The 16,274-nt window shown below is 35.9% G+C and overlaps 1 protein-coding gene across 1 annotated transcript in view; it reads right to left on the bottom strand.

The window, feature by feature from the left end:
• The window catches only part of LOC135678865 (uncharacterized), a 74,921-nt gene that overhangs the window by 22,441 nt on the left and 36,206 nt on the right, over positions 1-16,274 (bottom strand). Inside the window, exons 12-15 of the mRNA XM_065192100.1 lie at positions 12,294-12,627; positions 11,827-12,008; positions 11,417-11,635; positions 3,310-3,496 (exon numbers count right to left, since the gene is read on the bottom strand). Of these exons, the coding sequence (XP_065048172.1) occupies positions 3,310-3,496; positions 11,417-11,635; positions 11,827-12,008; positions 12,294-12,627 (922 nt within the window). The remainder of the gene's footprint in view (positions 1-3,309; positions 3,497-11,416; positions 11,636-11,826; positions 12,009-12,293; positions 12,628-16,274) is intronic.

Here is a 16,274-nt window from a genome sequence, read left to right as displayed (position 1 = left end):
GAAATTTTACAGTAAGGAGAAACAGGTGATACTGTACGGGAAACGTTGGGGCGACGTAACGACAATTTGCAAATAACAAATGGAGAAGGTTTTGCATAAAGCATGCAGTAGCTTTTTGGTACAACTTGAGCAGCAAACTAAGGGAGAGCCAACAGAATTTGAAGATCTAAATTTACTTCCTTTGCTTGCTGAATTTTCAAATATATTTGATGAACCGCGCAACCTACCTCTTACCCGTCGACATGATCATTGTATAACGATTCTTTCAGGAAAATCTCCAGCAAATACTCAGCCATATCAATATCCACATCTCTAGAAGGATGAAATAGAAAGGATTATAAAAGAGATGCTCAAAACAGGAGTTATTTGGCCAAGTTGCAGCCCCTACTCTTCACCGGTGCTCCTCGTACGAAAGAAGGATGGAACATGGCGATTGTGTGTTGATTACCGATCTCTCAACAGCATAACCGTCAAGGACAAATACTCTATTCCAATAGTAGATGAATTGCAAGATGAAAGGGAGCATAAATCTTCATAAAGCTAGACCTTTGATCCGGGTGTGCGAAGAAGACATACCGAAAACCACCTTCTTCAATAGAAGGTGGAATATCTTGGGCATATCATATCAGAGGAAGGTGTGGCAGTGGACCCCTCCAAAATTGGAGCAATGCAGAACTGGCCGACCTCGAGGAACATAAAATTACTACGTGGCTTTCTCAGTTTAATAGGCTACTACCACAAGTTCGTAAAAAATGATGGAAAGATTAGTGCACCACTTACTTCCTTGCTGAAAAAAGATGCTTTCCAATGGTTGGACAAAGCAACCACCGCCTTCGACAAACTTAAAGCCGTAATGATGACAACGCCCGTACTAGCGCTACTCGACTTCGGCAAGACTTTCGATGCCTCGGGAGTCAGAATTTGTGTTGTACTAATGCAAGATGATCACCCCCTCACTTATACCAGTAAAGCATTATCTTCTTCCCATCTCAAAATGACTATTTATGACAAGGAGATGCTCGCGATTGTGCATGCGATGGCCAAATGGAGATCGTACTTGATCGAACGACGCTTTCAAATCAAGACCGACCATAAAAGCCTAAAATATTTCTTGGAGTAGAAGATATCTTCCCCCGAGCTGCAAAAATGGGTAACAAAGCTTCTGATTATGAAATAACTTACAAAAAGGGGAAAGAGAATATTGTTGCAGATGCGCTTTCACGACTATCCAAGCAAGCTGAATTTTCGGCCATTTCACTTTCAACTAGCAACATCCCTGAAGATATTAAGAGGGAATGGCAGGAAGATCCGGAGACCAGTAAGATCATAAAAAAATTGGAGGAAGCACCAAGCTCCGTGGCTCATTACAGTTGGGACTCAAAAGAATTGCGCTATAAAGGACACATTATGCTTGTGACAAATTCTACTTGCATCTTCACGAGCAGATTTTGGACAGAGTTATTTCAGATGCAGGGCACTAAATTGAAAAGGAGTACGGCGTATCACTCACAAACCGACGGCCAAACGAAAGTGGTAAACAGGTGCTTGGAGAGAGCCCAAAGCCACCCACCAAATATGACTACCCAAGGAGAACTCCATGCCCAGTCGAGTACCATTATTAATCGATGGATCGTGACTCGATGACAATGACCCACTACTGAAGTGCTAATATAGTGGGCGAACTTACCAACAAAAGGTACCACTTGGGAGAACTATGACGACTTGAAGATCAAATTCCCAGAATTCATGGATTGTCAACCTCGAGGACAAGGCTGATTTAAAGAGAGCGGGTCTGTTAGGACTCTAGCTAGAAGAGTCCTAATTGAGAGGGGCATTCATGTAAAACCTACCTAAGCCAACCTCGATTAAAGAGGTGAAGAGGCCGACTATGGTTTGGAGGTTATTTCTTAGAGAAGAATTAGGAGTTGTGAAGGAATAGGAGTCTTGAGTAGGAGTCCTATTAGGAGTCATGAGTAGGAGTCTTAATTAAGGAGTTTTGAGTAGGAGTCCTATTAGGAGTTAGGGTTTAGAAACCCTATAAATAGTCATATATTCATCCTCTTTTGATAAGCAATAGATGAATATTTTTTGCAGCCTTTGAGCAACAACTTGGAGAAAGGAACCCCTATAGAGTTCCAAGGAGGTCGATCCCCTAAAGAGATCAACCCCAAGCTTAGAATCTGTAAGGGTTCTAACATGATAATACTCGCTCTTAGAGGACTTATCGCTATGATTCATATATTTGGTTCGATAAGATTAATTTAAGTCATTAAATTAAACATATGGACCAAGACGAAGAATGTAACTATTCTCATTAAATTTCTTCATTTATTATGCAACAATTCTCATATTAAATTTCTTCATTCATTGTCATTAAATTTCTTTATTCATTGTGGTCCAAACATTTTAAACTTAAATTAATCCTTGAACATTATGGAGGTTGATGATAATGGAGAAAAACATTCTTGATGGTAGAACGTCTATATATAAATGCGTTTTTTGTCCCTGGGCTCTGTCTCTATTTTAAAAAAAATTTTACCAACTAAAATGAGAGTTGTGAGCCAAGAAATGCCAAAATACTAAGAGAAACCATTGCTGAAATTCTCAACAATAATGGCAGGGTATATGTTATTTTCATATTAGTAATTTCCCATTAGTTCTTTGTGTTTCTATTTTGGTGTTTTAGAAACACATTTAGGTCTTAAATTGTCTTACAATATAAACATATGCTTGTCCACAATAGACAAGATTGACTTGATGAGTTAAGTTAAGATTGCACCTTTAATCATACATCAAGTTATTACTTGCAATCAGCAATAGAGAGATCTAATACATAACCATGTACTTTGCACATGAAGAAACCTTCTGGACCACAACGACATGTGAGAAGCCCTTGTTGGGTCATTATAGCAAACATGAACTCGGGTTATGATCAGCTATAATAGAGTTAAACTTGTGTATTTCTGTGAAATGTAAGTTAATTCTTCTAAAATTCATTGTGTACCTAAGTGGCTTATAGTACTTAGATCATGTAATAAATAATTGTGCCTAGAATCAATGAGTTATCAGCCATTAACACAAATGCTGTTCTTTCCTAGATAAACTAACAATGATGACAACCAAAAACTATACATTGGCCATTCCCAGGTATCTCTGCAACCAATTTCTAAAACACATATAATTTAGTAGCATGCTGCCATTAGGCAACCAATAGTTAAAATTTAAATCAGTTTAGAGAAGGTTGGGTGCTAATTATTGTTACCACTGAGGAATTTAAACTTAATATCTGGTAAAACTTAATCAGATCACCTGAAGCGTTGGGGGCCTTAAGGAGATTCGATCACTTGTGCCAACTTGTGGGCTATCAACTGCAATAAGTGCCAACTCTCCATGCTCAGCAAATGCCCTACTTTGAGCTTCTTGGGCTTTCATTTCCTCCTTCTTTCTCTTGGTTTCCAGATCAATTGGTGCAACTCCAGCATCTACAAAAACACATCTATAAAGCATAAAGCAATTAGACTTATGAAAATAGGCATTTGGTCATCCGGTAAAACCAAACAATTCATCTTATTGATGCTTGAAAAAATTATTAGTGTGGAGACTGATAAACTAAGAAAATCATAAAACAAAAGGGATACCACTATAAACTTTATGACATGTTAGATGCCTAAACAAGGAGTAAATCTGATGGAAAGGAATTGAAAAGCATTCCAAGATCCTGAACCACCTAGGAATGTTCCAGTTTTTTTTAGACAATGTATTTACAAGTTGAATTGGTCCTGCATTTTGAAACTTATCCAAACCTATTCATAACAAGTCCCAAGATATGTATATAAACTAATTTGCTTCCAATGTGATTAAAGCAAGTTCATCTTATTTGTATCAGACTCTGCATCAGCTGGTTAGGGCCACTTAGAAGCTAGAAACAGAGAATTCCATCTACTGTGATAAGGAATACGATATGTAGAAAACACAGACACAAATAATCATTTGCTTAACTAATGCTCTTTGTAAAAAATCTCATGATTAAGAGATTCTGAATTTCATAATTAAGATATTTTATAATCTCATAATTAAGAAAATTCATACTCTATTTTGGACCACTCAGTCTGTATCAAATCAGCCCATATTATAGGAAATAAATTAGAATGAAATATTATACATAATTTCATTAGTTATTTGGGTTATAATTAGCCTATATATGTCTTCCTTTGTATACAGAAAAGATTAATGAATAAGAAATATTACATTCTCTTGTGTTTACGGTATCAAAGCCTGGGTTCTATAGGAATCATTTTTTTTCTTTCTTTCAACCTTAATTGCTGAAAGTCCTCTATTCTGTCACTGTCCAAATCATCCCCAACTACTTCTTTGTTTGATCATGAGAAACCTATGCTACTATGTTTGGAGGAGAGAAGATGAAACCAATGCCTCCATCTCCAACAAGCAGCTTAGGTGACAATCCATCCTTGCTGATTACAACGTATAATCTCAATGGACAAAAATTTCTTTATTGATCTCAGTCCATAAAATTGTATATTCGAGAAAGAAGAAAGATCGACTATTTGACCAAAACAACAATGACACCTGCATAGGATGATTCCAAGTTCAAAGTATGAGATTCTAAAAATACCATGATCATATCATGGTTGATAAACTATATAGAACCAAAAATTAGCCAAACATATATATTTTTACTAATAGCAAAAGAGTCATGGGATGATGTGGTCGGGATATATTCAAATATGAGAATTTCAGGCCAAGTATTTGATATCACAAACAAGATCAAAGAGATTAAACAAGGTAATACTAGTGTTACAAAATACTTTAATATCTTGAAGACACTGTAGCAAGAGCTTGATATTTTTTATGATTTTGAATGGTCATGTGTTGCTGATAGTGTTCAATACATAAAAATGCTTGATAGGGATCGAGCATTTTAATTTTTGGCAAGTTTAAACAAAGAAATAGATGAAGTTTGCGGACAGATATTGGGGAAGGATCCATTGCCAACTCGCCAAACTATATTCTCCAAAGTTAGGAGGGAGGAAAGTAGAATACAAGTCATGATACAATCTTCCACTCCATCTATACTTGTGAAAAATTATGTACTTACTATGACAACTGAAATTAATTCTTTTGCTAATGTTATGAAACATAAATAAAGGAAGGGAGATGATAAAAGAAAATTATGGTGTGATTTTTGTAATAAACTAACACACATAAGAGAAACTTGCTGGATGATACATGGAAAACTAACAAACTGGAAGAACAAACGAGTTCTAGATAAGGCTAATGGCTAAGAATTTTAAATAGATAATCAATCTGCCAACACCTCTGAAGGAGCCAAAACGGCTCTGTTCAATAGGAAACAAATTGAGCAATTGTTTAAGTTGAATTGATCCTGCATTTTGAAACTTATCCAAACCTATTCATACAAAATCACAATGTCACATTAATAAAAAGTCTCGATCTTCTCACACTCTTCTCACTAGACTGTTAATCGTATATTAACAGTATACTGCTAACTGTATACTAATAATAGTATTTTTATTTATTAGATTAATAATATATTATTTTTATTTTAATACTATTAATTTTTATTTATTTAAAATTATTGTTAGGTTTCAGAATAAATGGCAAGTCTACAGAGAAACTCAATAGATTTGATGTAAAATTTTATTGTGGCAACAGCGAGTAGCGACAATAGTGGTGAGCAGTGATAGTGGCAGCGAGCAACGACAGCGGAGAAGAATCTCAATGACAAAATCGCGAGTGTTAGGGTTAGGGAAGTCGGGGAAATCGCGAGAGGGAGCCTGATATCATTGATTTAGTTGGTTCGATTAAACCAACTAAAGCACCAGAGACCAACCAGACCTAAAAATCTAGTTCGGTGACCTAGTTTAACCCAAGCGCTCGCTTGAAGCGCCCAGTGCCTGGGCTCGGGCGAGCGCCCAGGCCTCTTTGAAGCGCGCCGCCTGAAAATGAAGCGAGGCGCTCGGGCCTCGCCTTGCCTCGCCCGAGCACCTATTGTAATCACTGTTCCTCCTACACACCTTGTCTTGGAAACTCTAAAATAAAAGTTGCTGATGGATCACTTTCTTCTATAGCAAGAAGAGGCACATTAGTAATTTCAGATTTTATTGTATTAAATTCTATACTTCATGTTCTTAACTTGTCTCGTGACTTATTGTTTATTAGAAACTCACAGAGGATTTGTATTGCATTGCCAAATCCTTTCCTTCTCATTGTGAATTTTAGAACCTATATTTGAGGAAGACGATTGGCAGTGCTAAAGATAATAAAGGACTTTATTATCTTGAAAAGGATGCTACTTGGAATGGATAAGATCAGTTGACAATAAATAGTAACACTCCTACTAATAGTGAAATAATGTTGTGGAACTATAGACTAGGCCACCCAAGCTTTCCGTATTTGCAAAAGTTTTTACCTTCAAACAATAATAGGTCTTTATTTCAATGTGAAATTTGTCAATTTGTTATGCACCATCACACTATTTTTCTTTCTCGACTTTACAAAGAATCCAAACCAATTATTCTTATATATAGTGACATTTGGGGTCCTAAAGTAACAATTTGTCTAGAACCAAATGATTTATAACATTTATTGATGACCATACAAGAATATGTTGGCTTTACCTCTTAAAAGAAAATTTTGATGCTGAAAAACGTTTTAAAAACTTTTATACCATGATCCAAAATCAATTCCAAACAAATGTACAAATTTTGAGAATTGACAATGGTAGAGAATACTTTAATACCATTCTTGGTTCCTACTTGTTAGAGTATAGAATAATCCACCATACTTCATTTGTTGATAGCTCCCAATAAAATGGTATTGCATAACGAAGAAATAAACACCTACTTAAAGTAGTATGCTCTCTTTTATTTACCACTTATGTTCCTAAATATCTTTGAAGAGATATCATTCTTCCCAAGGTTCTTAATTTTGTACCGTACCGACGTTTTGAGTTTTGCTCGATACAGTACGAAACGGGCGTACCAAGCAATATGCTAGGGTGTACCGCTCTATGTGTGTGTGTGTGTGTGTATTATATAAAAATATAAAAAAAGAAGAAAAAGGAGGCGTACACTACCTCGGTGGCATCGCCTCCTTTTCTTCTCCTCGTCACATCAGATGAGGAGAAGACCGTGTCTTCTCCTCATCTATGGCGTTCGCCTCAGACGTCTCCAAAGAACACGGCGAAGGCCGCAGGCGTCTCCAGCCTTCGGCGAAGAACGGGGCGAAGAAGAAGCCGAGCCGCCGCCTCTCCGTTACCTCCTGGATAGGGATCGTCAAGGGAGGGCAGCACCGGATCGGGGAGAGTCAAGGTTCTACCAATTCTCCCGTTTCTTTGAGCGCCTTCTCCCTCGACGCTTCTTCTTTCCTCACCGCAGTCAGGCTGATGCCGCCCGATAGCGGGTGGCGACGATCAAAATATCGATCGTTACCACCCGATACAATCCTATATCATCTGATACAGGGCTAGGTCAACAATACTGCACGATAGCAAGCGATCTGCTGGCAAACCGGTACGTACTGCTCAGTATGGGTGGTATCACTCAAAATTAAAATCCTTGATTCTTACTACTTCATATTTGATTAATCAAACAGCTACCAGAATATCTAATCTTCAAACACCTCTTGATCATTTGTCCTCCATTTATCCACATGTAAAATTGTTTAACTCTTCCACATAAAGGTAGTTAGGTGCGTTTCTTTTATCCATATTTATAACCATCATTGAAGTAAACTTAAACCTTGTGCATTAAAGTGTATGTTCATTAGCTACTCAAAAGGGTTACAAATATTATGATCATATATCAAACAAAAAGTATATCACTATGGATGTCACATTCTTTAAGAGAATTTTAACCAAGAAGATTATTTTTAGGAATACTAATCTTGATTTCTTTATTAGATTCATCTCCTACTTTCACTCTACCAAACTTACCTGCCAATAACTAACTAGTCCAATTGATACTCTGGAATCCAAATTTTCAGCACCATAACATAAATCTCAAATGCCACAACATGCCATTGGACAGTCTAGTTCAAGGGGAGATATCACTATGATTGCACCTAAGCTTCGTGTGTATTTAAGACAGTGAAATTTAGGAAAGGTCGATGTTTACCCTCCTGAGTACTGCTAAGAGTTTTAATCGATAGCAGATCCAGACAAACACAAGTAATTCTATTCCTTCCTCAAATCTTGATGTTCCCATTGCCATTTGAAAAGGAATTAGATCTTATACGATACATCCTATATTTAAATATATATCCTATCATAGATTGTCTCCCACCTTTAAAGCTTTTACACCTCACTTGTCTAGTTAAAAATTTTAAAAAATATATTTGATGCTCTATTAATTCCAGAATGGAGAGAGTTATGGAGGAGATGAGAACTCTTTAAAAGAATGATACTTGAATGGTGGTGCATCTGCAAAAGGGGAAGAATCCAATGGGATGCAAATAGATGTTTACTGCTAAATATAGGGCAGATGATTCTATTAAAAGATACAAAGCCAGATTGGTTGCAATAGGATTTACTTAACTATATGGTATTGATTACTAAGAAACATTTGCTCCGATTGCAAAACTAAATACTATTCGAGTATTGTTATCTCTTGCAGCTAATTTTGAATGATCTTTACATTAATTAGATGTGAAAAATGCCTTTCTCGATGGAGAGCTAGGGGAAGAAGTGTACATGGATCTGCCACCCGACTTTGAGAATTTGCATGGTGTGCAAATTGAGAAGACCTCTTTATAGTCTTAAGCAATCTCCACGTGTATGGTTTGAGAGGTTCACAAGGTTAGTTCGTGGCCACAGTTACACTCAAAGTCACTCGGACAGTACAATGTTCTATAAACACTCAGATAAGAGAGATATTACTATTCTTATAGTTTATGTTGATGATATTATCATAACAAGTAATGATGTCTCAGAATTAAAGAACTTGAAGTATATCCTAGCCAAAGAGTTTAAAATTAAAGATATTAGCTAGCTAAGATATTTTTTGGGCATAAAAATATCAAGATCAAATAATAGGATATTTGTTTCACAAAGAAAATACAACCTAGATGTTTTAGAAGAGACATGGATGCTTAGTTATAAACTTATCGACACTCCAATAGATCTCAATCATAAATTGAGATGTCCTTTTCAAAGAGCCACGGTAGATGCAATCAAATATCAAAGATTGGTAGGACAGTTGATTTACCTATCTCATACTCACCTAGACTTGGCATTTGCAGTGATTGTAGTGAATCAATTTATGCATTCACCACATGGAGAACAACTAGAGATAGTATACAAGATCCTTAGATATCTGAAAAGGGCTCTAGGCAAGGGATTATTATTCAGAAAGGACAAGTATATAAGAATTGAGACTTCCATTGATGTTGATTGGGCAAGATCAATAAGTGATCAGAGATCAACTTCAGGATATTGTACATTTATTGGAGTTGGTGACTTGGAGGAGCACGAAGCAGACAGTTGTTGCTAGAAGTAATGTTGAAGCAGAGTTCAGTATTTGTAAACTCTTATGGTTAAAAATGCTTCTAAAAAAATTACGAATACCCACTGAAACTTTTATGAGGCTATACTATGAGTCTATGACAATAAGGCTACTATCAACATTGCTCATAATCTAGTGCATCATGATAGAACAAAACATGTTGAAGTAGATCGACATTTCAAAACGGAGAAAATTGAAGAAGGAAATGTAAACATACCTCATATTCTTACAAAGAAGCAACCAACATATATTCTTACTAAATGGCTTCAAAGATCTTATGAGGATCTAACTAGCAAGTTGGGAATTATTGACATCTTCGAGGCAGCTTGAGAGGTAATATAGAAAATCCTATGATTAAGCGATTTTGAATCTCATAATTAAGAAATTTTATAATCTCATAATTAAGGGAATCTATCTCCTATTTTGGGTCACTCTATCGGTATCAAATCAGTCCATATTATAAGAAATGAATTAGAATAAAATATTATAGAAAAATCAATTTCCTTAATTGTACATATTATAATCAACTGCCTATATATGTCTTTTTTTATATATATAAAAAATTAATAAATAAAAAAATTATATTCTCTTGTGTTCATCCTCTGATTAATTTATGAAGAAATATGAACATTGCTTTACCAAGACAAATATTTGTTTTATAAGGAACAGTTAGATTCAAAGTGGGCCAAGGCAATGGGTATCTAGTCCACCATTTCACATGTGACTGCAATGAAAAAAAAAATTATAATTTACGGTCACTAGAATTAATATAACAAAGTAAAATAAATCATGGAAAGTTATTTTTGTACTTCTATCATGATAAAGATGACCAAACTACTATAGAATATCCTCAAACCTTGTATTAGTGAGAGACTCATATATCCTTTTTTTTATTTTATACATGTGCATGATTCAGATAATTATAAGCAATCATTAATAGTAATTATGATGATAAGGATATTCATTGGTTGAGTAGTAGGAGAACCAAGGGCTTATAAGTCCATCGGGTCACCCTTACACTCAGAGGTGCCTTTTGGGGCTCACAAGCCCCAAAAGGGCAAAACCGTGCAGGCATGCCCAAAGCAAACAATTCCTCGCGAGCCTACGGAGTCGCACCAATGACGGCCAAATATTGACTTATCAAATTGGCGCTAAAAAGAGGACCATGAGCCCTTGACTCTCTTACAAGAGGGAGCACTGATAAGGACATTTCATCATACATTGATTGAGCAGGAGAACCAATAGCTTATAATAAGTCCACCGGGTCACCCTTACACTCGAAGGCGCCTTTTGGGTTTCACAAGCCCCGAAAGGGCAAAACCATACGGGCACACTCAAAGCGAACAATTCCTCACGAGCCTATGGGGTCGCACCAATGATAACCAAATGTTGACTTACCAGATTAGCACTAGAAAGAGGACCCTGAACCCTTGGCTCCCCTATGGGGGGAGCATTGATAAGGACATTTAGTTCCACATTAGTTGAGTAAGAGAACCAATGGCTTACAAGCCCGTTGGGTCACTTTTACCTTTAAAGACTTGAGCCCCGAAAGGGCAAAACTATGCAAGCACACCCAAAGCGAACAATTCCTCGCGAGCCTACGAGGTCACACCAATGACGACCAAATGTTGACTTATTACATGGTAATAAAAACATCTACAAACTTGAACCAAAATAACAAATTCAAGTATGATTTATACATATAAGAGAAATTCTCAATACTATATATCACAATAACTATAAACTGATGCATCTTTAGATTTGACTAAAAAAGCAATAAAAGAGAGAAAAGGTAATTATTTTCTGTATATCTGTAGTTAGATTCAATGAATATAACTATCTTGAGAAGTGATTGGTATATCTGTATATCTTACTCAATTGTAGTTGGGGTAGCAACAAAAAGCTGCCTGCGATGCCACACAGCACAAGTAGCAAAGGGAATTGCCACATCTCCCAGATATCTAAACTGAGGGCGCAAGGAAGATATAACAATGTCTTGATGATAAGCAAAGGCACAATATTCAACAGTTCGATCCCATGCAGTCCACTCTGGCTGGGAGAGAAGGCCACTCACAGGCTGGTAGGTCTCCCAACTGCAATGTTTAAGGATAAAGAAGTCATCTCTGATAAAAAAAAGGATACACTAAGAAGAAAACTACAGCTAAAATAAAAGGGTATGAGATACTTATATAGATAATGGCAATGTACAACTGTGATTAATCAATTCAATAAACAAAATACTGAAAAAAAATGTCAAATGTGTGTGCAGTAAAACTCATGCCACCTGTATAGCTGGAAGTTCTGAGGTGCAGCACCCACAGCAGGTTTTTTGGAAGAAAAAGGATCATCAGCTGCACCAAAAGACGACATTGACTGAGTTGAATAAGCAGTTGCAGCCATAGGGCTGATCCTCCGTGATGTTCGATATGCAACACCAAGCAATGCACCACCATGCAATCCAATTACCTTCAAAGCAAGATTGTTAAGATAGAAAACAGTTAAATCTACCAATTTGAACAAAATGCTTTCCAAATATATCAATCAGAAAACACTGCACTATGATAGACCATAGGCAGCAAAAAAACATACATGTGGAACCATAGGCAGAGAGACATTCAGTAACCATAAATCTTAAGAAGACTTGGGTAACTATATACAAGAACTATTTATTAGCATGTGTTGCATGAACAGAAACTTAGCCACTTTAATAGTTCAATAAGATAAGAAGAATATTAGGTGATGAAAACATACTGGATCACTACGACCTTCAATAGACCTTGTCACGACATGTGAAGTCCCATCATCCAGAAGAATACGCACTTGTACAGTTGCTGCAGAAGCTGCACTAGCAGCTGCTGCAGCAGCTTGAGCAGCTGCAGCCGCAGCTGCAGCTTCTTTTGCTTTTTTAGATGAACCCCCTTTAATAATTGGTATTCGAGGAGGCAATGAAGTTTCTGCTAAAGCATATCTGTCACCACATGTATCCCAAGCGAAAAGTCTTCCAGTCCCTGAATCAACAACTGACCAATCACTGGCCTTGTACACATAAAACGAAGGAATATCGGGCTGTACGATTGCTACATACCTAAATAAATAAAAAACGAGAAAACATTAGCACAATAACACTTGCAGAAGAATGTACTAATTTAATTTAGTTTTATATACATGCCAAATATGAATAAGAACTAATGTTTGCTATACCACCCGAGTGAATACAATACAGACGGTACAAACTAATTTGACTGGCGACCAAGACTTGGATTGCTCGAGTCCTCGTCGACACGTCTTAGCGTACCATGTGTTAATATATCGGTACAGATTGATACATACCAACATAATAAATCTATGAGACGACTTCGATAACTAAAATGACGAACCCTGGTATGAACAATACAATAGATTCTTTAATTAGGTAGCAGACAATATGTTTCAATTTATCATATGATTTAATTGGTGATTGTAGTAAAGATCATTAGTTAGATGGTGGGCCTTGTTGTATGGCTACTCCTTTGGATCTAGGTGACTAGGTTTTAAATCACGAGAATGCCTTTTTTTTTCTTTAAAAAGGGTAATGCAATGTACATTGACTCTCCCTAAGGCCTAAACTTTGCATTGATGGGAGATTATCCACTAAATCACCTAATTAAGATCATAACAAGCATAGTACTTTATCTTATACTTTGCCTTATTGGTTCGTACTGGTATACCGACCAGCTATTAGTACGATACGTACTAAACTTTATCGAGTCATACCGTGTGTACCAACACATGGTACATGAGGGCATACCAATGTACTACCCATACCGGTCCCTTGTCTGATCGATACATACTGCTCATAGTGAGTGGTATGTCACAGTACGATAACCCTTGCTTTATCTCTTATCGACAGTTAAAAACTTGATATGTATGAAAAATTTTTCGATGCTCGAAAGTTCTAGACTCCTATATCGTTCAAAATGCAAATGTAGCAAAAGTCTCCTGTGGAATTAGATATGAACATGTTATCTGGACTAGCATATTTATGTGTCCTACGTTTTAGATCTGGGTAGAAAAGAGGGACTTTATAAGCTTAATCTTATCTGAAACCCCCTGCCTGTTAGATATAATCAAGCTGCGATTGGCTCTCTATAATTTAGATCTACCATCTTTCAAAATCCAAGGAAAGATGACAAATATAGCAGCTAGAATCAACAGAAATGGCTTTGATGGCTACTGAACTGTTCAAGGGAAGCAAAAGAACTGATTACAAAGTAAAAAAAAGAACATGCCATTACTGCCAACTTATGAGGGTTAATCATAGGGCTACCAGTGGAGGCATTATTTAGGTTGAAAGCAGTGTTTTGAAAAGACAATTACCTAGGTACCCAGGTGAGACGAGGCAAAGCCTAAGTGCCTCGAAGAGGGTTTGAGTGAGTCGCTTTAAACAGGCATGACTTACACATGCACTTGAGCCTAGGCGTTGGCAACTCAGGTGTGCACTTGAGTCAATGATGCCAAGGTTAGCCTCGGTCAATCAAATTGAATTAGTTGGTTCAGCTCAACCAACTATTTCAACCACTTATCTCCCCACAACCGACCCTTTATACCAGCGGGAGAGAAACCTTACACCATCGCAGTTGTTTGTTCTTGTGTCCTTTGTTCCTCTATCGTAAGACGTTGGTTACTCTCTTTCTCTGCCTTACATGGTTGACCGTAGCCGCATGAACCTCACTTGAGCCCGAGATTGCAACCTTCCTTTGTTATATGTTGCTGCCTTCCTTTGCCAAGGTGTCATATTTTGCTGCCTTCCTCCTTGGCTCCGCCATATACACCACTACCTTCCTCCACCAACCATTGTCTATAATTTCTCTATCTCCTCTTTCTCCTAATATAGGTACCCATAACAATGCAACTTTGATCTCTGCTCCTATTTCCTGCAAATGATCTCAGCTTGAGCATTGTTAGGACAAAACAACACCTTGTTAGGACTTTCCATCACCCTATTAGATGAAAATAAACTTGATTGAGCACCCTACTAGGACAAAAAAAACACCCTATAGCTGTAGGTTAGAAAAGAACTCAAGAAGGATCGAGGTTAGAAATACAACTATCTAAAGGATCCTAAAGATTCTAATGTCATGACTTTTACTTTCTACGAGAAAACCACTGAGGTGGCATTCTTCACGCAAAACAACATCAAGTCGGGAACTTTAAGAATGCATCATTATGGAAAGAGTCTCTTTGATGTAGAACAAGAGTTACAGAGCTATAGAATGATAGAAAGATACATAAGACCAATTCTTATAGTATTCTACTAGAGAATGATGATATTTAGAATTTTGGAGATGCATGTTGAAGAGGAAGATGATATAGAAAATATCAATGATAGTGGGGAGAGAGTTCTGGATAGAAGAGGAAAAGAAGTTGTTATTACTAAGAAGTCTAAAATTTCACAAAAGAAGCGACAAATGGTCTTGTACATGTTTCAAGAACCAAAGAAAGCTATACAAGGACAAAAAGGAGTAAAATTAGGACAAATAAGTATAAATGATACTTGTAATAAGGAAATACGAACAAGAACGATTCAATACATTGCTTGCTTCTCCTATCAAGTTAGAATTCCCTTTAATGCTTCTTGTTTAGATAGTTTTAAATTGATAATTAAAGTTATTGAAAGATATGATCCTAAATTAAGATATGGTATCACTCAATTTTTCACTTTATTTTTTATATTATAAAGTGTGTACAGGCAAAAGCACAACCTTAGAAATGTAGTTATCTTGTTGCAATGAGTGACAAGCAAATGAGTAAATGATATAAAAGGCAATAGAGCAAGTGATATTATCTTAATATCATTCTTTTGGAATAATATGGTCTATGCATTAAAAGTAATAGGCCTTTTTGTTCGAGTTTTTCTTTTCACAGATAATGAGAAAAGACCAATAATGAATTATATTTATGAGCCTATGGACAAAACTAAGGAAATAATTCAAATATTTTTTGATAAAAATAAAAAAAAGTATAAGAATATCTTGGCCATCATAGACATAAGATAATAATACATCTTCATCAAACACTACATACAGCATAACACTATTTAAACTCAAAATTCCTTTATAAAAACCTTTTCATTGAGTTTGATGCAGAAATAATATTTAGGTTATATCAATGCATTGCAAGATTGGTTCATAGTATTGAAGTTCAAGATAAGATCATAAATAAATTATCTTTATATAAGAATAATAAAAGTCTCTTTGAAATTTTTATAGCAATTCGATCAAGGGCTACTAAGTCCCTAGGTATTTATAACTACATATAATTAACATCATGTACATTTTTAAAATATATTATTATTAATAATTAAGTTTAAATTTACAACTGAGTGTAATGATTTAAAAAGCGCTGAGCGTCAAAAGACGCCAAGGTGCAAAAACGCCCGAGGCGCTAGGTGCTCGCCCGAGCGAAACGAGGTGTTAAAATATAAAAATATATAAATTAATTAATAAATATAATTATTTAAATAAAAAATATGATATTAAATTTAAAAAAATTTACAGATTCACAATATCACATTAACAAAAAACTCAAAATTCAAAACAATAACAATAAATTCAAATAAATAAAAATTAGCAGTGTTAAAATTAAAATAATAAAAAATTAATCTAATAAATAAAAAAATATTATTACTAGTATACAATTAATAGTATATTGTTAATATACTATTAACAGTATACTATCAAGTCGATGTAAGTA

Source organism: Musa acuminata, chromosome BXJ1-1 (assembly GCF_036884655.1).
Source record: "Musa acuminata AAA Group cultivar baxijiao chromosome BXJ1-1, Cavendish_Baxijiao_AAA, whole genome shotgun sequence".
NCBI lineage: Eukaryota > Viridiplantae > Streptophyta > Magnoliopsida > Zingiberales > Musaceae > Musa > Musa acuminata.
This window is presented reverse-complemented; position numbering and strand designations above follow the sequence as displayed.